Source organism: Gavia stellata, unplaced genomic scaffold (assembly GCF_030936135.1).
Source record: "Gavia stellata isolate bGavSte3 unplaced genomic scaffold, bGavSte3.hap2 HAP2_SCAFFOLD_174, whole genome shotgun sequence".
In the NCBI taxonomy this organism is placed as follows: Eukaryota; Metazoa; Chordata; class Aves; order Gaviiformes; family Gaviidae; genus Gavia; species Gavia stellata.
In genome coordinates this window covers 42,126-65,237 of record NW_026776780.1, presented here as the reverse complement: position 1 = coordinate 65,237, position 23,112 = coordinate 42,126, and the positions used below count along the sequence as shown (strand labels likewise).

Genomic DNA, 23,112 nt, shown 5'->3' with positions numbered 1-23,112 from the left:
CCCTGACGCCACGGGGCTTGGCGTCCTCAGGAGGAGGCGAGAGCTGCCCGGCAGCCCAGCGCTCCGTCTGTCCATCCTGCCGGCTTGCCCCCGCCGACTCCCCCCTCCCTCACCCACAGAGACAGGGGATTTCCACCAAAGCCAGTGTCCCCCCCATGGGGCACGGCAGCATTTCGGGGAAAGGGCCCTGCCTGCTCTCCTTGCCCTCCAGTAACCCCAGCTCAACCAGTCAGCAGGCAGCGCTGGGCTGCGTCACCAGTCTCCGGCAGACTCCAGGCAGCTGAGGTCCTGGTCCCAGCGTGCAGGGCTGGCAGCGGGTGCCGTTGGGTCAGGACGCCTGGGTTCTTCTGGGAGCTGGGAAGTGGGGCTCAGCCAGCCCCCCCCTCCGCCAGCTCCATGCTGGCTACAGTCCCTGCACGTGTCCAAGCCTGGAGGCAGCGAGCAGCGGCCGGTTTTGGCAACGGCCGGTTTTGGCACCTGCCTCTTAGGCTGTGCCCCTATTGGGCTCTGGGTCTGCGTGGCCGAGGCGGGAGCCCCTGGACACCTCCAGCCAGCCCTGCGGCCCCAGTGCTGCTTGCAACCTGTGCGGGACTGCATCTGCTTTCCAAACCGATTCCCTTTCTCCCTCCCCGCTGGCATCTCATGTCAGGACGACGAGTGTCCTCCTGAGGTTGAGGGCGCTTGTTGTGCCTTTGCCGGAGGGGAGGACAAGCCTTGCGTCCCCAGCTGCAACTGATCCCCTGTGCTCCGGCCGTGTCCCCAAGGCATGCCGGTGCTCCCTAGGGCTGAGCTCAGGGCTGAGTCCCCTCAGCTCGTGGGGAGATGCATCCACAGTGGGGGCCAGCCCCGGATCTAGCCTGGAGGGACAGCGGCTCCTGTCTGATCACCACCCTGTGATGCTGGGAGTGGGGGCTCAGCTGTTGCTGCTATTTATTGGTTATCTCCAGGTAGTTTTTATTCAGGCCCCGGAGCGAGAGCGCTGCTTCGCACCAGACCCCATGCTGGACCGACTCCTTCCAGCGCTTCCCACCCGGGGCTCAGAGTGACACCTCTGGTATCCCCACGCGACCCCCGCATGCCACCCATGTGCAAAGTAGCCGGGTTTCACATCCTCCCCGCCGCACGTCATCCGCTTTCTGTTCCAGCCGCATCTTCCCCTTCTGCTCCCAGTGAGGAGGGAAGCAGGCCCCAAGCTGCCGTGCTGCCTTGTCTACATTGCCGCTCCAGGGAGGGATTTGCTCCTTGTTTGGGGGTTTCCTCAGTGCCTCCTTCTCCTCTACAGCCCCATGGCAACGGCGGTTTTGCCAGTTTGTGACTGTCTCAATCCCTGAGCGTGAGAGACTCGCGCGCGTGGGGCTCAGCGCTACCCTGTCCTGTGTGTTCGGACCCCGTCGTGGGCACAACCTGGAGCTCCAGTGCCAAAGGCCTCCAGCCCAGCCTCTGCACGGAGGCTGTGCCGGGCCTTGCGGAGCCTGTGGAGCACCCTGCCGCCCCCGCCCCACATGCACAAGCCTCGTGCACAGACCCCCCGCGCCCGGGCGGTGACGGGGAGGGAAAGGGGAACCAGGACACAGGCACTGCCAGAGACTTCCTGAGCAGGGCTGTGGTGTCACCAGTTACTAGGCAAAGCTGCTGCTGAGAGAACTGGTCTGACTGAGGGCGAGATCCAGCTTTGCTCCCCCACCCAGCCCCAGCTAATGGCTCTCGGGGGTGGCTGCAGGGTTCCCCTCCACCTCCCAGGGTACACACACGTGTGCATGCACGACGGGGAACAATGGCTGCCAGAACGTGGCTGCCGGATGAACTGGTATCATCACCTGTAGTTCACCTGTTCCCCCACTGTGTCATCCCTTGGCCAGCTCCTAGCCCTGCAAGGGGTCAGCCACGCGCCCTTGCACCCATGGGGCGAACACCGGCGGCGTGGAGCCCAGCCACCCCCGGGGCCTCCCTGGGCACCGGTGGACCCAGCGAGGAATCCCCTACGCAGGGTGTGGGCCCCAGCTGGCATTGGCTCTACCCACACCCAGTTAACCAGAGAGCCACATGCCCCAGGGACGCTGCTGGTGTCTGTGGCGCAGCAGGATGGGTCGGGCTGTCCTGGAGCCCCTTCCTGGCTTTGTCGTGAGTGTGGCTATGGGCCAATGGGCTCTGTGATCCCCCCCAGGAGCACTAAATGGGCGCCTCCCCCATGGGACTGTTCTTTAGAGGTGCTAAAATCCCACCTATATCAGCTGGGAGGACCCAAGAGTCCTGGGGTCACCCTACCCCTTCCCTCTGCCCAAGAGCTGGGGCTAGATCCCTGGAGCCCTGCCCCACACCCATGACCCACCACCCCATAGATCACCCAGACATCAAAGGGGCTTGCAGAGCTGCAGTCACTCCCTAGCACGGTGCAGAGAATGGACTCACAGTGAGGGTCACACGGCAGGATCAACCCCAACCCACTTTATTGTGGTGACAAAGCAGCAGAGCAGGAGCGCAGGGTGCAGGACTGTGCGCAGAGGGGGAGCTGTGGGGCGGGGCACACCTCCCCTCCCTTCAGGGGTCTGCAGTGGAGACCCCGCATCTGGACTGGGAGGAGGTGCCGCGTCCCCAGCTGGAGATGGCCGTGTGGTCAGGGGCTGTGGGCAGGGCAGCCCCAGCGTGGCGGCGGTGTGGGCTGGGTACCGGGACCAGTGTAGGTCCCCGGGCTCTGCAGCAATTTCCCCTGGCAATGGGTGAGCCGGAGTGGCCCCAGGTGCCACCCAGGCTCGCCCCAGCCACGGGAAGCAGCCCAGCCCCCTGTGGGGACGGGCCACTGCCGGGTCTGGCTCTGGAGCTGTCTCTAGCATGTCTGTGTGTGGTGCGCACGGGAGAAGGGGGTGCTGATGAGGTGGGGCAGGGATATGGGGCAGCTCCCACCAGGCTGAGGCGAGGGCTGGATGAAGGTGCAGAGGGTCTGGCTGGGGGGAGGCAGGGAGCCCTGGGCTCTGCCCCCTCACAAGGGGTCCCGCTGGTTGCGGGCGCTGTTCATCTTCATGGCCTTGATGATGAGGATGGTGCCCACGATGATACCGACGATGCCCACGGCCAGGCCCAGGGCGCACACCAGGGTCTCGGTGCTCTCGGAGGCGGGGAGGGGCACCTGGGGCTCTGCAGAAGGGTGAGGGTGGGTGAGGATGGGGCGCTGAGCCCCCTTCGCCACCTGCAAGGGGAGGGGACCCAGGTGTCCGGGCCCCGGCCCAGCCCCGCTCCTCACCCCAGTGCTTCAGGAGGGCGGTGGACAGCCCCTCATGCTCCACGCGGCAGTCGTAGTAGTCCCCCCGGGTGGGGATGAAGGGCAAGTAGGAGAACTTGCGGAAGGTGAAGTCCTGCCCTCGGTAGAAAATAGTCTCGAGGACACCGTCTGTCACCTGCTGCCCGTTCTTCAGCCACCTGATGGAGATCACGGATGGCCAGAACTTGTCCACGTAACAGATCAGGACGTTGGGGTCCCCCAGCTCCACAGGGTCCTCGGAGAACACCGTTGCCTCGGGTGGCACTGGGGGGAGACAGAGAAGGGGTTAGTGCAGTCTGGGGTCGGCCAGGCTTCACTGCTTTGGGCTGGGCTGAGGCTTCCTGCCCCATAGACCTGGGCTCATTGTGCTCCACTGCCCACCCAGGGAGACCCCCCGCCCCCCAGCCTGGGGCTGTGCCTGGGGTCTCCACATGCTCCAGGGGAGCACCTGGCTGGGCCGCAGGGTGTGGGAGCGACGGCCCTGGCAGGGTCCCCAGGGGTGAAGGCACTGGCCGTGCCGTGGCCGGGTTGTTACCGGTGGTTGCCTGTGAGCGGTTGGACCTTTTCATCGTGACTGCCAAGTTCTGTTTGAGTACAGCCATGTTCTGCAGCGCTCTCTGCGCCTCGAAGGTGGCGAAGTTCCCGAACTCGGGCAGGCGCCAGACGGTCTCTGTCTTCTGCAGATCCACGTGGAAGAGCTCGTCCCCGTCAAAATCAAACATGAACTGGCCGCCCTCCTGCTGCAGCCTCTCATCCCGCTGGTAGAAATCAGCCTGGATCAGCACGTTGCCCACTGGGAAGGGACAGGCATTAGAGTGAGTGCCCTTCCCACTGCCACAGCGCTGACCCCATCTTCCCACGCGCTCACTGTGGGGACACTACATGGGTACAGAGAGGCGCTCATGGTGAGCACAGCCCACCCTGAGCCTCTCCCTTCCCTCAGGGGTGCCCCAGGGCTGGGCAGATGCTGACACCCCCCTCCCCAGCAAAGGGAGTGCTCGGCCACCCGCTCTAACCCCCAACTCCAGCACCTCCATGCCGTCAGGTTTCCCTTCCTCATCTCCTGAGGCTGGGGCGAGTGATAGGCTGTGGGGACCACAGAGGCCTGTCCCCAGACATGCTGTGGGGTGCGGTGACGGTCCCAGGGCCTGAAGGACTTGGGCATTGGCTGTTCTGCCCCACACAATAACCCTGCCTGGGCCAGGCCATCAGGCACAACCACTGCGAAGGGACACCCAGGAGCAGCGGGTGCTGCAGGGACCTGACACATGGACCCAGGGCCCTGGGGGGGGTAGGAGAACAGGGAGACCTGGGACAGGGGAGGGCAGGGAATGAGTGTCCTGGCCCCCCCCCTCCTCCGCAGCCTGCCCTGCCCTCCTGGGGTGCACCTGGGGCCCATCCCCACCCAGGGGTTACTTGCAGTTGGAAGGACGGAGCTCCCGGTGCCCCGGGCCCTGCCCCAACCCTACACCACCCCCACAACCCCCACCCCATGGGTCAAGGGCACCCTTCCCCACCTCTGCCCCCAGACCCACCACCAGCCCCATTGCCCTCACACACCTTTCACAGCCCCCACGCCCTGCAGGGTCAGCACAGCCAGCAGCGCCAGCAGGACACCCTGTCCTCCAGCCATCGCCTCTCCTGGCACCGGGCAGCGAGAGTGGGACCAGGCAAGGGACAGGCGTTGCTCTTGGGCTGGGGAACTGTGTGCTGAGGGCCCTGTGCCTGGGGGACAGGGCCCCCCCCAGGTGCTCAGCCAATAGGAGGGAGCCCTGGTGCTGATTCAGCTGTTCCCAGGCAGAGCAGCAGCACAGAGCACCCTGCAGAGCAGACAGACAGATGGATGCCCAGACAGGGTCCCGTGGGGTGCATTGTTGAACCTGGGCCACGCACAGCCCTGGAGAGGGCTCTGGGGAGAGTGGAGGTGGCGGCCACTGAGGCCGGGGAGCCCCAGCGCTGGCATGGGCCGGCAGCCTCCTCCCTGGGGTCACTGCTCCAGCGTGGGACAAGTGTCAGAGGGAGCCCTGTGGGGCCCGGTTCTGCCTGGTGACGGGTGATGCTGCCCAGCCTCGCCGCTCACTGGTCCTCTCTGGGCCTCCCAGTCCCAGCACTGGGCAGGACCGGGGTGATACCTCGGTCTGGCAGAGTCCGGCTTGCTTGGGGGTCCCAGCACCTTTCTAGCCTCTGCTGTGAGCAGCGATGGAGACTGGTTGTGTCCTGGGAGCTGGGGCCATGCTGGTGGCACTGGTGGTGCTGGGAGCCCAGCCGGCTCACGGCAGGGAGACCTCAGGTGAGCTCAGACCCACGGCACGGGGAGGGTGTTGGTGGGGTTGGATCCCACACGTGTCCTGGGAGGTGCTGGGTGGCGGTGGGGGAGGACCCCCACCGCCCCTGGGACCACCCTGCAGGTGTGTGAAGGCTGTCCCCACCGAACCCTTTGTCTTGCCATCTGTCCTCTGCAGGGCCAGGGAGCAGTGGGCTCCAGGTGAGACCCAGTTCCCAGTTTGGGGGAGATGCCCCCCCCCATCTTGCTGAACCCCAGGAACAGCCTCTTGGCTCCCTTCCCTTGGGCTCCATCCCTGCATCCACTCCTTCTCATGTCCCCTCCAGCCCCCCACTTTCTGGGTGACAGTCTCCCCTACCCCCTGCCTCCCCTCAGGTCCTTTCCCAGTCCCCAGCCTGAGAAACGGAGTCCTCACGGGGTCAGGATCACACCACCAGTCCTATTGCAGCGGTGTGGCTGGGGGGGTGGCTGGGAGGAGAGTGGTGACGGGGAGGGGGCTCCACGGTGCCTCCCTGCCCTCCCCTCCCCTGCCTGGGGTGCTGAGAGCACCTGGGGAGGGGGAGGCGGCCACCCTGACCTGCCTCCCTGCACAAACAGGGGTTTTCCAGGAGTTGTTTGAGGCTGAGTGTCAGTACACCAACGGCACCGAGCGGGTGAGGCTTCTGGAAAGGTACATCTACAACCGGCAGCAGTTTGTGCACTTCGACAGCGATGTGGGGTACCATGTGGCCGACAGCCCCCTGGGCGAGCCTGATGCCAAGTACTGGAACAGCCAGCCGGAGCTACTGGAGCAGAGACGGGCTGCTGTGGACACGTTCTGCCGGCACAACTACGGGGTGGTGACCCCTTTCACCGTGGACAGGAGAGGTGAGTGCGTGGCAGAACATCTCTGTGGGGGAAGGGGCTGGCAGGAGGGGAGAGCGTGTCCGTGCAGGGCTCGGGCACAGCCCCGGCGCCCTTCCAACGAGGACGCGAGTCCCTTGCGGCCTCCCTGGGCGTGTCCTGCGTGGGGCCCCCGGGGACGGCCCTGGGTGGTCCCTGGGCTCTCCCAGCCCCTTCCCAGCTCTCTCTCCCTTTCCCCCAGTTCAGCCCAAGGTGAGGGTCTCCCCTGTGCAGTCGAGCTCGCTGCCCCAGACCGACCGGCTGGTTTGCTACGTGACGGGGTTCTACCCTGCGGAAATTGAGGTGAAGTGGTTCAAGAACGGGCAGGAGGAGACGGAGCGCGTGGTGTCCACGGATGTGATCCAGAACGGAGACTGGACCTACCAGGTGCTGGTGATGCTGGAAACAACCCCGCAGCGTGGGGAGACCTACATGTGCCAGGTGGAGCACGTCAGCCTGCAGCACCCCGTCACCCAGCACTGGGGTAAGGTCCTGTCCGGTCCGGCACCCTGGGGCGGGTGCCCAAGGCCCTGGTCCAGGTGGGGAGGGGGACGGGGACCCCCCCCAGCCCTGACCCCCTGCTCTTGTCCCCGCAGAGGTGCAGTCGGACGCTGCCAGGAGCAAGATGCTCACGGGGGTGGGAGGCTTTGTGCTGGGGCTCATCTTCCTGGCACTGGGGCTCTTCCTCTACATGCGCAAGAAGGTGAGTTGGTCAGGACAGTGGGTCCGTGGGGTTTGGGGTGTCCTGCGCGTGGAGCAGGGGCTGCGGTTCTGCCCCATGGGAGCTGCCCCTGCTCCGACGCTGACCTTGTCTCTCCGTGTTTCAGGGCGCCCCGTTCCCCAGGCTGCAGGTAACGTTTCTCACCCCCCACCCTGCTCCACCCTCCCCGTCTGGGCTTGTCCCCACCTGCTCCCAGGGGCAGCGCGTCCGTATGGAGCGTGTCCCCTGATAGCGCCGGGACAGAGCCCTGGGAACACGCTGCCCCCTATGCTGGTGGTCACCTCCTCTTGTCTCCCCACAGGGCTCCTGAGCGAACTCCTGCCCCTGCGGATCTGCTCCGCCGCTGACCGTCCTCTGCCCCCACAGCGTCCCCTCTGCCTCGCCCTGCCCCATCCCCGAGCCCCACATCCCCGCACTGATCCCCGGGGTCACCCCCTCCCTCCCGCCCCAGCTCAGCTTTGCTGTCGCTGCTCTGCAGCCCCGGCGTCCCCAGGGCCCTGCGACGGTGGCCCTCGGCTGCCCCGGCTCTGCCAAATAAAGTGTCCTGGTACCCTCCGGCCCTGGTTGGTTGGGGACAGCGGGGCAGGGGTGGGTCACTCCCTTTCCCCGTGGCTGTGGGTCCCTGACAGGGCTCTGAGTCTGCAGTGGGGACCAGACATGCTTGGTGGCCTGGAGCTGCCGACTGGGGTGGGGGGGACACTGTGAAAGGAGGGCCAACACCCCATCCAGTGGGAGGATGGAGTGGGGGGTGTGGGTGGCAAAGCCTCCAGCTGCCTCCAGGATGGATCAGGGATGGGGACGAGGGGTCATGGCTCCCCTCACCTGCTCCGATCGGTGGCTCCGTGTCCCCCTCCCGGTGCCTGACTCCGCTGTGGTGGGCGGGGTGCAGGGCCCTGAGGTGGGGCACCCCGTCGCTGCTCCCGTCCCTCCTGCAGTGCCCCCTGACGGGACGTTGCCCTGCACCCCAACGCGGCACCCACCACACCCCGCAAGGACCCAGGCGTCCTGCCCCTCCCCTCCGCTGCCGCTGCTCCCTCCCAAACCCCTCCCACAGCCCCGCCAGCCCCACGGGGGCCCCCCCAATTCACCTTGTTCCCCACTACACTGTCTCACCAGGGCGAGCAGAGTGCAGATGAACCGGTGACAGACAGATTCAGTGGTGCCAAGCTGTCCCCAACCACCTTTACTGCCGCTCGGAAACACCCCAGAGCCCGGGAAGTCAGTGGGGTGTCCATGGGGCACGGCAAGGGGGCACCGGTGGGGTGGAGCGGGGCTGGGGGGTTCGGGGCAGGGATGTGCGGTGCAGGGCTGGGATGTGGGGCACGGGATGGGGCTTGTGCTTGGGTTGTAGGCACTGAGCTGGTTGGCAGTGGGGCACAGGGCTTGGCCGTGGGGAGGGAGTTGGACGTGGGGGCGAGGGCTGGTGGGGGGGCGCAGGGCTGCGAGGGCACCCTGGGCTCTGCCCCCTCACAAGGGGTCCCGCTGGTTGCGGGTGCTGTTCATCTTCATGGACTAGATGATGATGAGGATGGCGCCCACAATGATGCCGACGATGCCCACGGCCAGGCCCAGGGCGCACACCGGGGTCTGGGTGCTCTCGGAGGCGGGGAGGGGCACCTGGGGCTCTGCAGAGGGGTGAGGGTGGGTGAGGACGGGGCGCTGAGCCCCCATTGCCGCCTGCGAGGGGAGGGGACCCAGGTGTCCGGGCCCCGGCCCAGCCCCGCTCCTCACCCCAGCGCTTCAGGAGGGCTGTGATCCCTCGTGGGTAGAAAACGGTCCCAAGGACACCGTCCGTCACCTCCCGCCCGTTCCTCAGCCACGTGATGGAGATCACGGGCGGCCAGAACTCATCCACGTTACAGATCAGGACGTTGGGGTCCCCCAGCTCCACTCAGCGTTTGGGGAACACCGTCACCTCGGGTGGCACTGGGGACAATGGGGAGGAGGGAGGAGTTAGTGCTGCCCTAGAGCCTGGACTGGGCCAGGCCCCACGGTGCCCAGGGCTGGTTGGAAAAGGCCTCGTTGTGCCTCATTGTCCACCCAGGGAGACCCCCGCCCCCCAGCTTGGGGCTGTGCCCGGGGTCTCCACGTGCTCCAGGGGAGCAGAGCGCTGTGCACCCCGCTGCCGGCTGGGTCACAGGGTGTGGGAGCGACGGCCCTGGCAGAGTCCCCAGGGGTGAAGGCACTGGCCGTGCCGTGGCCGGGTTGTTACTGGTGGTTGCCTGTGAGCGGTTGGACCTTTCCCTCGAGACCGCCAAGTTCTCTTTGGGTACAGCCATGTTCTGCAGCGCTCCCTGTGCCTCGAAGGTGGCGAAGTTCCCGAACGGGGGCAGGTGCCAGACTGTCTCCTGCAGATCCACGTGGAAGAGCTCGTCAGCGTCGGACACCTCCTGGAACTCCCCGTCCTCCTGCTGCAACGGCTCGACCCGCTGCTGGAACTCAAGAGTGGCAGATCGTGTTCCCAACTGCCACGAGACGGGCAAGAGGGGCAGCAATGCCCACTGCCGTGGGGCTGCCCCACCGTGTTCACATTACCCTCCCGGGCTCCCACCAGGGACACCACAAGCGGTCAGGGAGGCACCGATGGGGACAAGAGCCCACCCTGAGCCTCTCCCCACCGCCGCAGGCTCATGGGGCTGGGAGACACGGAGCCCCTGTGGAAGGGAGCCCGCGGCCCCCCCCATCTCCAGCAGTGTCCTCTCCGGGACGGTTTGTCATCCTGAGGCTGGGGCCAGTGCCGGTCTAGGCAGGCTGTGGGCCCCTGGCCTGCTCCCAGACACGCTGTGGGGTGGGGTGGGAGGTCCCAGGGCCCCGGGGGGCGTCAGCGCGCTCCTGCCCCAGACCTCAACATCCCCTCCGGCCACACCACCGGAGCTCTTGCAGAGTGACACTCCTCATCGCTGGCTGCTGCAGGGACCTGACCCACAGAGCCAAGGCACTGGGTGGGTGGGAGGGGGGCGCGGGGAGACCTGGGGAGGGGTCCCCCCCCTTCCTTCAGCCTGCCCTCCTGGGGTGTGCCTGCGGCCCCTCCCCACACAGGGCTTGTCCATGGCCAGGGAGGGACGGAGCTCCCCATGTCCCGGGCAGTGCCCCATCCTGCCCTGCTACCAGTCACCAGGGGTCCAGGGCACCCCACGCCCCACCTCTGCCCCCAGACCCATCACCCCACGGCCCCAGCGCCCTGACGCACCATTCACGGCCCCCGCGCCCTGTAAGGTCAGCGCAGCCGGCAGCGCCAGCGGGACGCCTGGTCCTCCGGCCATCGCCTCTCCCGGCACCCGGCAGTGAGAGCGGGCGAGGGACAGGCGTTGCTCTTGGGCTGGGGAACTGTGTGCTGGGGACCCTGTGCCGATGCACAGCCTCTAGGAGAGCGCCCCGACACTGCCTCAGCTGTTCCCAGGCAGAGCAGCGGCACAGAGCACCCTGCAGCGCAAACAGACGGACGGACGCCCAGACAGGGCCCCACTACCAGGCCACGGTTTGTGGGGCCCCACATCAGGCTTCTCCTCGGGGCCCGGCTCCCCCCAGTCTCTGTGAGCGCTGGGGTCACTCTCCCATTCCTACCGGCATGGGCCGGATCCTGTTCCCTGCCCCGGGGTGCAGCAGGGCCCAGCCGCAGCCGGGGGACAAGTGTCAGAGGGAGCTCAGTGGGGCCCGGATCCGCCTGGTGACGGGTGATGCTGCCCAGCCCCACCACTCACTGGTCCTCCCAGTCCCGGCACTGGGCAGGACTGGGGTGATACCCGGATCTGGCAGAGTGTGGCTCGCTCGGGGGTCCCAGCACCTGTGAGCAGCGATGGAGACTGGTCGTGTCCTGGGAGCTGGGGCCATGCTGGTGGCACTGGGAGCCCAGTCGACTCCCGGCAGGGAGACCTCAGGTGAGCTCGGCCCCACGGCATGGGGAGGTGCTGGGAGAGGGCTTAGACCCTAAACAAGAGATTGGGGTGGAGCCGGGTGCCAGAGGATGCTGTGAAGGGAGGAGATGAGTGGAAAAGCGGGAGCAGGAAGGTGTGGGGTGGCCCCACGGCATCCTCCCCACCTGCCCCAGCCCTTGGGCACTGGTGCAGCTCCCCGGGGCCCTGGGAGCCGCTGGGGACAGGGGGTCACGGCAGGAGCCCTGACCTCCCCGCGGCTGCACGAGCAGGGTATTTCCAGCACCAGCTTAAGGGCCAACCTTACTTCACCAGCGACACCGAGCGGGTGAGGCTCGTGGTGAGGCACATCTACAACCGGCAGCAGTTCGCGTGCTTCGACAGCGATGCGGGGCACTACGCGCTACGCGGCCGACAGCCCCCTGGGCGTGTTTGCCACCAAGTACTGGAACAGCCAGCCGGAGCTACTGGAGCAGTGTCAGGATGAGGTGGACACGTTCTGCCGGCACAACTACGGCGTGGTGACCCCTTTTGCCGTGGACAGGAGAGGTGAGTGCGTGGCAGAACGGGCTGGCAGGAGGGGAGAGCGTGTCCGTGCAGGGCTTGGGCACAGCCCCGGCGCCCTTCCAACGAGGACGCGAGTCCCTTGCGGCCTCCCTGGGCGCGTCCTGCGTGGGGCCCCCGGGGATGGCCCTGGGTGGCCCCTGGGCTCTCCCAGCCCCTTCCCAGCCCTCTCTCCCTTTCCCCCAGTTCAGCCTAAGGTGAGGGTCTCCCCCGTGCAGTCGAGCTCGCTGCCCCAGACCGACCGGCTGGTTTGCTCCGTGACGGGGTTCTACCCTGCGGAAATGGAGGTGAAGTGGTTCAAGAACGGGCAGGAGGAGACGGAGCGCGTGGTGTCCACGGACGTGATCCAGAACGGAGACTGGACCTACCAGGTGCTGGTGACGCTGGAAACAACCCCGCAGCGTGGGGAGACCTACATGTGCCAGGTGGAGCACGTCAGCCTGCAGCACCCCGTCACCCAGCACTGGGGTAAGGTCCGGTCCGGCACCCTGGGGCGGGTGCCCAAGGCCCTGGTCCAGGTGGGGAGGGGGACGGGGACCCCCCCCAGCCCTGACCCCCTGCTCTTGTCCCCGCAGAGGTGCAGTCGGACGCTGCCAGGAGCAAGATGCTCACGGGGGTGGGAAGCTTCGTGCTGGGGCTCTTCCTCTACAGGGGCAAGCAGGGGAGCTGTGGGGGCCATGGGGGGGTGTCCCCAAAAAGTGGGGCGGGGGGACACTTTGACACTCACTTTGGCACTGTTTCAGAGCACCCCCATCCCCAGGTAACATTTCTCACCCCCCACCCCAAGCCCCCCCAGCCCCACACCGGCCGCCTATTTCTCCCCCTTTCCCCCCGCAGGGCTCCTAAAATAACTCCGGACCCCCCCAGATCCGCTCCGTCACCCCTCCGTGTCCCCCCCGCAGCAGGGCAGGCCCCCCCCTCAACTCCAATAATATTTTCTTTATTTACATGTTAAAGAATCGAAAGGTTTGAAACGTACAGTAAGATGAAAACACGGCTCTAAGGAAGGGGGGGGAGGGGGGAGCTGGGGGGGGTGGGGGGGGTGGGGCAGGGAAAACAAACCCCAAAATAAAACGAGTAGAAAAAAAAAAAAAATTATACAGTCAACGTAAAAAACAACCAAAACCAGGCGGCCCCCCCCCTCCCCCGCGCGGGAACATGCTGCCCTGACCGGCTGCGGGGGGGGGGGAATGGGGTGGGGGGGACACGGTGGGGGAGGGGGGGGTATGTACAAGGCGCGTCCCGGGGCCCCCCCCCAGCACGAGGCGGCGCAAATAAATTAAAAATCCTCCGGCGGCGAGGGGTGGGGGGAGGGGGGGAAGGTCCCCCCCCCACCCCCCAGGGCAAACCCAAACGCGGGACTCAACCCCCTTCCCCTCCCCCCCCGGGGCTTTTTTTTTCTCTTTCTAAAAGCTTTTTTAATTTTTTTTTTCTCCTTTTTTTCTTTTTTTTTTTTTTTGATAAAAACCCCAAACTTTCCCCCCCCTTTGGAAAAAATCCCACAAATCAGAAAAAAAACCAAAAAAAACCCCCAAAAAACCCCTAAAACAACAACCAGTAAAACCTGCTGGGGGGGGAGGGGGGGGGGAAGGGGTGGGGGAGGGGAGGGGACTCCCCCCCCCGCCCCGCGACGCCTCCGGCCTGTAAACACTGGGGTGTCTGTCGCCGTCGTCCCGTGCCCCCCCCAAGAGTCCGTGGGGCCCGTGGCTCAAATTGTGGGGGGACACACACACAGTCCCCCGCAGCCCCCCCACCCCATCCTGGGGTGTGTGGGGTGGGGGGGTGATGGGGGGCAGAGGGTGGGGGGTGTGGGGGGGGGGGGGCTCTGCCTGGCGGGTGGAGCCCCTCAGCGCGGTTCAACCTGGGGTCCGGTCCCGCAGAGCCTCTTCCGAACCTGGCCGCGGCTCCACGCCAGCCGGCGAACGAGGGAGCGCGCCGTGGGGCAAGCGCCGTGGGGCTCCCCCCCCTCCTTCCCCTGCCCCATCCCACCACCCCTTTTTCCCCCCCTAACCCGAATCCGAGTCGCTGGTATCCGAGGAAGAGGAACTGGAACTGGAACTACTGGAATCCGAACTGGAACTGGAGGCGCTGAGGCGGGATACGGCCACTTGCTGAGCCGATTCCGGTTTCTCGCTGGCTGCAGGAGGTAAAAATAAAAAAGACGCGAGGGTTCAGGCGCGGCGGAGGGTGGAGAGCGCGGCGAACGCCGCGTCATCCGGCACTCACCCTTTTTCGGGGGCTTTTTGGCGGAGTTGAGCTGGCCGCTGACGTCCTGCAGCCGTTTCTCCAGCTCCCGCTTCTTTTCCAGCGCCAGCTCCTCTTTCGTTTTCCCCACCGGCTTCTTCAGGGCTGGCGGGGAGAAGGGGGAGGCTGGGTTGAGGTTTGGCTCTCCCCTCTGCCCTGCCCCATAACCACCCCGCCCCATAATCGCCCCCCAACAACCCTCCCGGCGAAGCTTACTTTCGCTGTAGGGCTTACGGGGCTTCTTCCGCAGACAGGAGAGGACGTAACGCTCCAGCTCCCGCAGCGTGGAGGGTTTGAGGGTCTCGAAATCGATCTCGATCTCCTCGGGGTTGGAGTCGCGCAGGGAGGGCTCCCGCGACTGGATGATGTGAACCACCCGGCCCAGTTTTTCCCCCGGCAGCTTGTTGATGTCCAAACTGAGCTGACGTTTCTCGTCGTAAGTCATGGGTTTGCTTTCCTCCTCCTCCTCCGAATCGTAAAGCGCCGGCGGCGGCGGCAAGGCCGCTTTCGCCGCCTTCTTCGAGTTCCTACCGGGAAAGACGCCGCGGCGGTGTCAGCCGCAAAAATCCACCCCCCCTGCCCCAAAACCCACCCTCTCCCCCTTCCCCGGGGCTGGCGGCGCTCAGACGGGGTTTGGCTTGTTCCGATCGGTTCCTCGCCACGGTCGTTCCGCCGGGGAAAGAGTCATCACAGCCGCTGCCTGCGCCCCCAACACCCCGCCGGGCACCCGCACTCACTTGGAGCTGCCGCCGCTCCCGCCGCCGCCGCCGCTCCCGCCGGCTTTCTTGGCTTTACGGAGCTGGGCCTGGCGCGCCCGGGCCTCCTCGTCGCCTCCCCGAGCTTTGTGCTTCTCCGATTTCTTCTTTTTTTTCTTTTCCCGCTTCTTTTTGGGTTTGGAAACGGGGCCCTGTGAGAGGGCAGCCAGCTGCTCGTGCACGGCCCGCAGCTGTGGGGGGAGACAGGGGGTGAGGCGGGCGTGGGGAGCGGGCCCGGGAGGTGGCACGGACCCTTCTCCGGCCCTCACCTGCTCCTGCAGCTCGGCCAGGCGGTTGGCGCGTTCCTCCTCCGAGTCGGAGCTCTCCTCGCTCTCCGACGAGCTCTCGCTGCTGCTCTCGTCCTCGTCGTCGTCTTCGTCGTCCTCATCGTCCTCATCCTCGTCGCTGGAGGATTCCTCGGAGGAGGATTTGGAGAGGGCGCCGGTAAGCGGGGCCGACACCGAGGGCGGGCTGGCGTCCTGCGGCTCGTCCGGCATCTTGGCGTAGCTGAACTCGAAGACGTCCTGCGAGGGGAGCGGAGTCAGTGCGGCGGCGGCGGCTCTCGGGGTGCGGCGGCTCTCGGGGTGCGGGACACCCTCCCACCCCGCTCACCTGCAGCTTGCGGGCCATGGCCACCACGTCGTGATCGGGCGGGTTGTACTTGTAGCAGTTGGAGAACATTAACCGGACGTCGGCGGCAAATTCCTGGGCGTCGTGGTAGTCCCGGTTCTCCATCTTCCGCTGCGGGGAGAGGAAACGGTGAGCAGGAGCCCCCGTGGGGGACAGGAAAGCCACAATCCCTCCCAAAAAAAGGCTCCTTCACCCCCTTCTTCCCCAGCCCCACCTTGATGGTGCTGAGGTCCATGGGGTGCTTGATGATCTCGTGGTAATCGTGCAGCCCCAGGGCCGAGGCGTCGACGGGCTTGTAGAAGGGCCAGGCGTAGGCCGCGTGCTTCTTGGAGAGCAGTTCCTTGAGGATCCCGTTGCAGTACTTGAGCTGCTCCGACAGTTTGCCTTTCTTGGATGTCTGGTGCTGCTGCGAATCCGGCAAGTCCTTTTTGGGGGGCTTGATGGGGCGACCGCTCTCCCGGCGGGCGGGGATTTTGGCCGCCTTGGCCTCCAGCAGCGTGGCGGAGGGCGAGGACTCCCCGCTGGTGGCGATGATGGCCGTGGTGGTGGGGGTGGTGGTGTCCGCTTTCCGCTTCACGCCCTTCTTCTAGCAAAAGGGAGAACCACCACGCGGTCAGGTTGTGGGGCAGGGGCTGAGCCCCACGGAACCTGCCCCACGGCCAGGGCCTGCCCCGAAGTCGGCCCTCCTCCTACCTTGGCCACGGGCTGGGTGGGAGCGGGCGCAGCCAGGACGGCCGGGGCGGCGGAGTGCAGCGACTTGAGGAGCGGAGCGGAGATCACGGATGGGTGGGGAATGTTGACTATGGTGGTGGGGATGTCGGGGCTCGGGGTGTAGACCGCGGTGTGGGACACCGAGGAGACAGCCGGCACTTGCTGAGCAGCCGTGAGTCCCGCCAGGAGCGCTGGGCCGAGACAAGAAGCGCCCCCCACCCACGCCGTTAGCGCTGCTGCCGCCTCGGGGAACCCCCACCCAACCCCGCCAGCCCCCCACCCGAACAGCCGTCCCGCCCCGCGTGGCGTGACCGTACCCGCTGCCCGGGACGCTCCCTTCTTATGGCTGTTCTTGGCCACCGGCACCACGATCTCCTGCTCTTCCGGTGGCATCTGGGCCACCTTCTGCAGGAAGATCTTCTCCAGGGTTTGGGCCATCAGCACTATGTCATCCGTGGGCTGCGGGGAGAACCGGAAGCAGCGTCACAGCCCGCCGGGAAGGTGCCGCGGGACTCGCCGGCGGCGTGGGGCAGCGCCGGCGCGGTTCTCACCTTGTTGTAGATGTAGCAGTTGGTGAACATGGTGTTGAAGTCCTGCATGCACTCCGCCGCCCCCCAGTAGTAGTTGTTCTCCAAGCGTCGCTTGATTGTCCCCATATCCATGGGCTGCTTGATGATCTTGTGGTAATCCTGCCGGTAAAGACGACGGAACCGACGGTCAGGGGCGCAACCGGTGACGGCGCCGCGTCCCCCGCGCCCAGCCTCCCACCGGCGCAAAGGCACCCGCTCACACACCAGCTCTCACTCGTCGCCCAAGCGCAGGCAGGGGGTGGGGTTCAAGAAACGTCTCCGGACCCGGTCCCCACCCCGAGAGTGCCACCGTCCCCTCTGCCCACGGGGGCGAGAGGGTCCCTAGGTGCCTGGGGCGCAGCCAGCTCTGCCGGGGAGGGGTGGGGGAGCCTACGCTATGGGGCGGGGGGGGACACACGGCCGGCCCGGACCCCGGCATCCGGAGGGCGCGCGCGTCCCGCACGAGAGGTGGGACGGGACTCGGGGAAGCTAACGCTAAATTTAAGAGCAAAACCTAGGTGGAAAAATTACCTCCGGGCTTTAACTCCTTGGGCGCCACAGATGCACGGGGGGGCTGGCGTTTAATATTGGGGTCACAGGATGTCTTCTACAAATTCATGGATGGGAATCTGCAAAACGCATTCAGGGCACAAGAGATTAGGCGGGGAAGCGTCCGGGTTACCTCTAGAGCGGCTGCGTCACCTCATCCATACCTTTGGAGGGGACATGGGGGACAAAAGGGGGGGGTGGCAGCTGCTCTGAGGACGGCCCCAGGACCAGCCCGGACGCCTACGAGGGGCTCGGGGTGTGGGGGGGTGACCGGTACGGGTTACACCCCCGGGAAAGGACGGCACAGCCCAGGCACCTGCGGCTGCATCTCTGTGGCGGAGCCCCCGGGAGGGGGACGGCGCCGGCCCTGGCACTCTCAGGCTGGGGAGTTGGGGGGGGACGACACACAACACACACCCCACATCCGGGGTCCGGCAGCGCAGAATTTAGCGATACGTCTGCCTAAAACCCCCTGCCTGCACGCATCGGCGTGGCGGTGGCGGCGAGGGCCGGGAAGGGAAGCGAGGGGCTGGGGGGACACACACACACAGGCACACTCGCGCACGTCCCGGGCGCCCTAACTTCTCCCGCACCCGCCCGCAGGGCTGGTTACCGGCAGGCCCAGCTTGACGGCGTCGACGGGTTGGCGAAAGGGCCAAGCAAATTGATGTTTCCAGAGAGCCTTCATCACCACTTTGTGCAGATACTGCAGCTGGTTGGTGACCCGACCCGGTTTCTTGGGGTTGGAAACCTCCGGCGGAGGTGGGTTCACCTGGGGGGATTGCAGGGCCGGCACCGACGCCATGGTGGGGCTCTCGAAGCCCTCGTAGAGGAGCGAGGGTTTGCGGATCCGCTTGCCGGGGGTCGACTCCGTCGCCAGGCCCATGAGCCCGGCATTGCCCTCCCCCAGGATCCTGAAAGGGGAGCAGAGACAGGGTTAGCGGGGCAGCTCCGCGTCGGGGTGCCGCACCACCGCCTTGGCCAAAAACAACAAAAAAAAAAACCCCGGGGCTAGGCCGCAGGGTTCCCAGGAGAAACCCCCGGAAGGAGCCGACCGCTTCTGAAGCCGCAATTAAGGGCGGAAACGTCGCCGCGCTCGGCTGCGGCGCGGCATAGGGAAGCGACGCCATTCTCCGGGGACGCGGCTGAGCTCCCCTCGCGCGTCTCCCAGGAGGAATTTGGCCGTGAACTCCGGCTGCGCCCGTTAATTGCTGCCAGGCGGGTGTCCGGTTCCCCGGCGGTGCCGGGAGAGCCGTCTGCGCCGGCGCGAGAGGTTGGCACGGGTCCAGGCTCGCCCTCGAACAAAGAGCCGGCGCGCGGGGCCGCGCGCGGAGGTGACGGTGACGGTGCGGCGACGGTGCCGCTGCGCGTCGAGGCGATGGTGACGCTACCGGTGTCACCCGCTCTCCAAGGCCACGGCCGGGAACTCCGGAGGGGTTTGAGGATATGGCAAAGCCCCACGGCGCGGTTGTACCGTTACGTCAACGCCGAGGCCAAGATCGTGGGGGGCTCAACGCTGTCCTGGGCCCACAAGGACCCGACACGATCCGTGGGGACGGGCCAGGACCCACAGCCCCAGGGAGGCGGCGCGGCCGTGACCGCGCCACGCTCGCAACCGACCCTTGCGCTGATTTAAGGGCAAAAATCGGCGTTTTATGGCAACGCCTGGTGTTTTATGTCAACAACCGCTAGCCGAGAAGTGGTGCGAGGGCAGGGAAATATCCACAGGGAAGGGAAGACTTGTCGCAAGGCAAACCAGAAACCGCCACGGCGGCACCGGGGACCCCCGGGACACCGACCTGAAGGCTCGGGAGGTTTCCAGAGCGCGCGGGCAGAGGCTAAAACCAACTCCTGCTCCTTCTCCAGGCAGCTCCTGCCCAAACCCCTGCACCTCTCACGCACCTAAACCCCCTCCTCGCCCTGAGCTGACCCACGGGTGACTGTCACCCACGGGCCTGTGTGACTGCCACCCACAGGCCCCCCGTGACTGTCACCCAGCACCCGCCAGCCTCGCCTGGCTGTCAGCGCTTGGCCCAGCGGGACCTTTCCCCAGGGCCCAAGGGCACGGCTCGGGTGCCAAGGACGGCGCTGGGAGCGGGACGTGGTGACCCACCCGTGACAGGGGTGCGGGGTGGGGCAGGGCGAGACCCCCAGCCCCACATGCGCGGGGTGGGAAGCGGCTGCTCCCACCGCCCATCCCAAATCACCGGGGAAAAGACGGAGCCTGACCCCACGGCAGCGGGTAACACCAACTTCCCCCCTCCCCGCCCCACGGTGCGTGTCACCACCGCAAACCCACGCGTGACACCACCAACCCCCCCCAGCCCCACGGCGCCGGTACCTACTTGCTCTGGGGATTCACATTCTGCAACATGCCGGCGGCTGCGTGCGTGGCCCGCGGTCCCGGCCGTCCTCCTCCTTCTTCTCCTCCTCCTCCTCCTCCTCCCGCCGCCGCCGTCTCCTCCGACGACCCCCCCACTTTGCCCGGCGAACGGTTCGGCGGTACCGGCCCGGTGGGGCCCCCCCCCGTCAGCGCATCACCGTGTAACGGGGAGGGGGGACGAGCCAGACGCCCCCTCCCCTCCCCCGGGCAGGGCGCGGCCGGGCGGGGCGGGCCTCAGGCGGCGGCGGCGGCTCCTCCGGCCGGGCGCGGCGGCGAGCGGCGGCGGAGCGGGACCATCCACCGGCCTTCACATGAACGGGCGCGGAGAAAATGGCGGCGGGGAGTTGGAGGGCTGGGGGGGGGGTGGGGGTGGGAAGCGGGGGGGGGGGGGGGTGTCCCCCTCTTCGGAGCCCCCACCGGGTCCCAAATCCTGCGCGATCCGGTCAATACAGGCCTCGGCGCGTCGCTAGGAGCCGCTTGCGTCCGCGGAGGCCTGGGATGAGGCGGGCCGCGGCGGTCCGGGAGGCGGATGACAGCGGATTGCACCGGGGATCACCGGCCGGGCTCCATCTTGGCTCCCTGAGGGGAGGAGGGCGGGAGCGGGGCGGGGGGGAGGAGGGCCCCCTCACCGCTGGCCGCAGGCAGGGGTCGCTACGGAGGCCGGGGAGGGTCCGGCGAGCCCTCCGGGAGCGCGGAGGCGGGGGCTGGGCCGCCCGGCGGAGGATGGATCCGGTTTGGGGCCGCCCCCCGCGCGCACCGGGCCCGACCCGCTCCGTCCTTCGTCCCAGCGAAATGGCGCCTCTCGGCCTGCCCCCGGCCGCCCTTATATAGACACCAGCCGGCCTCTCATTGGGCGGCGGCGGCGCTTACATCACCCACCCGCCCCCCCCCGCCCCGCCGCGGCCTCATTGGGCGGAGGCACTGGCGGCGCGCCTCTCCCATTGGCCGCGCGCCGCGCCACTCACCCCCACCGCCCCCCCCCTCCCCTCCCGCCCTTCCGCCCGGCGCCTCACCCGACGGAGCCGGCGGCGTCAGCGCCCATTGGCCAGCGCTGCCATTCGTTGCGAGGCGATTGGCCGGCGGGTCATGTGGGGGGCGGGACCGGCGGGCGGAACCGGCCGTTGGCGGTTGTTGTCGCGCTCCCCGCGGCGCGGACAGGGGGAAGACGGAGCCGCCCGGCGCCATCTTGGGCGGCCGCAGCAGCCGCCACCGGACAATGAACCCGGCGCTCCCGGGCGGCCCCGCCGCCTCCCCGCCACCCCCGGCGGCGCCGGGCCCCGGGGGGGGACCCCCCCGCCCGCCCTCACCCCCCTCGCGGGGGTCCCACGGGCCTCAGGGCCCGGTAACACACCGCGCCGCGCCTCGCTCCCCCCCCCCCCGGCCGCCGCCGCTCCCCACGGGGCGCCCCGGGCCCCCCCTCACGACACGGCGGAGGCGCCGACCCCCCCGGACACACCGCCAGCCGCGGGTGGGAGCGGATGGGCGGCTGCGCACCGCTCCCACGCACCGCAGCGGGGCCCTACGGCGGCTCCGGGACCCCCGCGCCGACCGTTGAGGGGGTGCGGGGGGGGTTCTCCCCCCTCGACCACACCCGCGGTCGCCCCACGGGGACACACCAACCCCCTTCGCCCCCCCACTTGGGGGGGGGGGGGTTCGCCGCCCTCCCGCTCCCTCCCCACGTTTCCACGGGCCCGCAGGACACGGGTGGGTCCCCCGCCACGCCGGGACACGGCACTCGGGGCTCTGCCCGCCGCCGCCCCCGCGCGAAGCCCCCAACATGGCGCTTCTCGCCCCCCAAACCGCCGCGCACAAAGCCGCCCCGCCCCACCTGTCCGTCACCGCCGTCCTCGCCTCCCTATTGGCCCGCCGCGCTGCTGAGGGGGGCGGGATGACGCTTGACTGACAGCGCGCCACCACCACGTGACCTCCCCTCACCCCACCCCGCTCCTCTATATGGGGGGGGGGGGGAAGGGCGAGGTCCCCCCCCCCACACCCCGTCACTCACCTGAGCCGCCCCTACGCGGGGCCGCGACCCCCGTCCCCGGTCCCGCTTCATCCGCCCCCTCTCCGCGCCCCCGCCCGCCCCCAAAAACCCCCGTTTTGGGGGCAAAAAAGATTAAAAAAACCCCCATCCCGGGGCAGAAAAGGGAGCCACGCGCTACGTCACCCGCGCCCCGATTGGCTCCCCGCCGTCACGTGCCCCCCCCCCCCCCCCCGCGGCTCCCACGGTCCCATTCATCCCCCCCCCCCGCCAGGCGGCGCCCGCGCGGCTCCGCGGGGTCCTAGTGCCGCCCCCGCGGGAGGGAAAGGGTGGGGGGGCGCATGCGCGCTGCGGGGCTGCTGCAGCGGTGCGGCGGGTGCGCTGCGGGGGGGGGGGGGGTGCACCCACGGGGGGGGGTGTGGGTGCACCCACGGGGGTCCGTGGGGGGGCAGTGGGTGGGCCCGCGGGGGTGCGGGGGGTTGGGAAATGGCACCCACGGGGGTCCGTGGCGTTGCGGGGGGGGGGGTGGGGCAGCGCTTGCATGCGGGGGGAGGGGTGGGGGGGGGTGAGGTGCGGGGGGGGGAGGGGAGGGGGCACCCAGGTGGGAGCCCCGCGGTTGTAGCAGCGCCCTGCACCCACTCGGGGGGAGGGGGGGTGCACTGGGTGCAGTGCATGAGGGGATGGGGTGCGATGGGTGTCACAATGGGCGCAGCGCACACGGGAATGGGGGTGCGATGGGTGCATGGCATGCAGGGATGGGGTGCGGGGTGTTGCACTGGGTGCAGTGCATGCAGGGATGGGGTGCAGGGTGTTGCACTGGGTGCAGTGCATGCAGGGATGGGGTGCAGGGTGTTGCACTGGGTGCAGTGCATGCAGCACTGGGGTGCAGGGTGTTGCACTGGGTGCAGCGCACAGAGGAATGGGGGTGCGATGGGTGCATGGCATGCAGTGATGCGGTGCACCAGGTGCATTTCTTGCAGTGATGGGGTGCGCGGTGTTGCACTGGGTGCAGCGCACAAGAATCGGGGTGCACTGGGTGCAACACATGCAGGGATGGGGTGCAGGGTGTTGCACAGGGTGCATTGCATGCGGAGATGGGGTGCAGGGTGTTGCACTGGGTGCAGTGCACAGGAATGGGGGTGCATGGCATGCAGGGATGGGGTGCACTGGGTGCATTGCACGCAGCGAAGGGGTGCACAGTGTTGCACCCAGCGCAGCACACACAGGAACGGGGGTGCACAGGGTGCAGTGCATGCAGAGGTGGGGTGCATGGTGCTACACTGGGTGCAGTGCACACAGGAACAGGGGGTGCACAGGGTGCATGGCATGCAGCGATGGGGTGCAGTGTTGCACTGGGTGCAGCACACACAGAAATGGGGGTGCGCTGGGTGCAGCACATGCAGCGATGGGGTGCACTGGGTGCATTGCATGCGGGGATGGGGTGCAGGGTGTTGCACTGGGTGCAGCACATGCAGAGATGGGGTGCAGGGTGTTACACTGGGTGCAGCACACAGAGGAATGGGGGTGCGATGGGTGCAGTGCATGCAGTGATGCGGTGCACCAGGTGCATTTCTCGCAGGGATGGGGTGCACAGTGTTGCACTGGGTGCAGCGCACAAGAATCGGGGTGCAGTGGGTGCAACACATGCAGGGATGGGGTGCTCTGGGTGTTGCACTGGGTGCAGTGCACAGGAATGGGGGTGCATGGCATG

The 23,112-nt window shown here is 67.5% G+C and overlaps 4 protein-coding genes and 1 pseudogene across 6 annotated transcripts; 2 read left to right on the top strand and 3 right to left on the bottom strand.

Annotated features, from left to right (window-relative positions):
• Nucleotides 1–2,424: 2,424 nt before the first annotated feature.
• Nucleotides 2,425–4,921, bottom strand: LOC132321298 (HLA class II histocompatibility antigen, DR alpha chain-like). Its single transcript, XM_059834806.1, has 4 exons — nucleotides 4,817–4,921; nucleotides 3,792–4,049; nucleotides 3,239–3,520; nucleotides 2,425–3,132 (listed from the first exon to the last, which is right to left on the bottom strand). Exons 1-4 carry the CDS (start codon nucleotides 4,887–4,889, stop codon nucleotides 2,978–2,980), a joined length of 768 nt encoding a protein of 255 aa, XP_059690789.1. The 5' UTR covers nucleotides 4,890–4,921; the 3' UTR covers nucleotides 2,425–2,977.
• A 487-nt stretch (nucleotides 4,922–5,408) lies between these two features.
• On the top strand, nucleotides 5,409–7,563 carry LOC132321297 (class II histocompatibility antigen, B-L beta chain-like). Its single transcript, XM_059834805.1, has 6 exons — nucleotides 5,409–5,546; nucleotides 6,138–6,407; nucleotides 6,625–6,906; nucleotides 7,019–7,125; nucleotides 7,250–7,273; nucleotides 7,445–7,563. Exons 1-6 carry the CDS (start codon nucleotides 5,456–5,458, stop codon nucleotides 7,451–7,453), a joined length of 783 nt encoding a protein of 260 aa, XP_059690788.1. The 5' UTR covers nucleotides 5,409–5,455; the 3' UTR covers nucleotides 7,454–7,563.
• A 1,047-nt stretch (nucleotides 7,564–8,610) lies between these two features.
• On the bottom strand, nucleotides 8,611–10,406 carry LOC132321299 (HLA class II histocompatibility antigen, DP alpha 1 chain-like; annotated as a pseudogene).
• A 533-nt stretch (nucleotides 10,407–10,939) lies between these two features.
• LOC104259360 (class II histocompatibility antigen, B-L beta chain-like) lies at nucleotides 10,940–12,430 on the top strand. The gene is given in 6 exon segments (XM_059834798.1): nucleotides 10,940–11,021; nucleotides 11,288–11,415; nucleotides 11,417–11,564; nucleotides 11,766–12,047; nucleotides 12,155–12,232; nucleotides 12,417–12,430. Coding segments are annotated over 6 exon segments (732 nt in total).
• A 1,155-nt stretch (nucleotides 12,431–13,585) lies between these two features.
• Nucleotides 13,586–19,432, bottom strand: BRD2 (bromodomain containing 2). Of its 3 annotated transcripts, none has more exons than XM_059834802.1 (12): nucleotides 19,383–19,432; nucleotides 17,651–17,951; nucleotides 16,471–16,608; nucleotides 16,237–16,378; nucleotides 15,902–16,110; nucleotides 15,423–15,794; nucleotides 15,191–15,319; nucleotides 14,848–15,102; nucleotides 14,561–14,769; nucleotides 14,040–14,350; nucleotides 13,806–13,928; nucleotides 13,586–13,716 (listed from the first exon to the last, which is right to left on the bottom strand). In XM_059834802.1, the coding sequence occupies exons 1-12, from the start codon at nucleotides 19,409–19,411 to the stop codon at nucleotides 13,586–13,588; spliced, it is 2,349 nt and encodes a 782-aa protein (XP_059690785.1). In that variant the 5' UTR covers nucleotides 19,412–19,432. The 3 variants fall into 3 exon arrangements, with proteins under 3 accessions (XP_059690785.1, XP_059690786.1, XP_059690787.1); XM_059834803.1 differs by having other exon boundaries at nucleotides 14,046–14,350; XM_059834804.1 differs by having other exon boundaries at nucleotides 14,561–14,730.
• Between the last annotated feature and the right edge of the window lie 3,680 nt (nucleotides 19,433–23,112).

Coding starts and splice junctions, on each gene's coding strand:
- LOC132321298 (XM_059834806.1), bottom strand. CDS start 4,889: ATGGCTGGAGGACAGGGTGTCCTGCTGGCGCTGCTGGCTGTGCTGACC. Junction 4,050..4,816: donor GGGCGTGGGGGCTGTGAAAG/GTGTGTGAGGGC, acceptor GTCCCTTCCCAG/TGGGCAACGTGCTGATCCAG. Junction 3,521..3,791: donor CCGCTCACAGGCAACCACCG/GTAACAACCCGG, acceptor GTCTCCCCCCAG/TGCCACCCGAGGCAACGGTG.
- LOC132321297 (XM_059834805.1), top strand. CDS start 5,456: ATGGAGACTGGTTGTGTCCTGGGAGCTGGGGCCATGCTGGTGGCACTG. Junction 5,547..6,137: donor TCACGGCAGGGAGACCTCAG/GTGAGCTCAGAC, acceptor CTGCACAAACAG/GGGTTTTCCAGGAGTTGTTT. Junction 7,126..7,249: donor TCCTCTACATGCGCAAGAAG/GTGAGTTGGTCA, acceptor TCCGTGTTTCAG/GGCGCCCCGTTCCCCAGGCT.
- BRD2 (XM_059834802.1), bottom strand. CDS start 19,411: ATGTTGCAGAATGTGAATCCCCAGAGCAA. Junction 14,770..14,847: donor TGGCCGAGCTGCAGGAGCAG/GTGAGGGCCGGA, acceptor CTCCCCCCACAG/CTGCGGGCCGTGCACGAGCA. Junction 14,351..14,560: donor GGGAGCGGCGGCAGCTCCAA/GTGAGTGCGGGT, acceptor CTTTCCCGGTAG/GAACTCGAAGAAGGCGGCGA.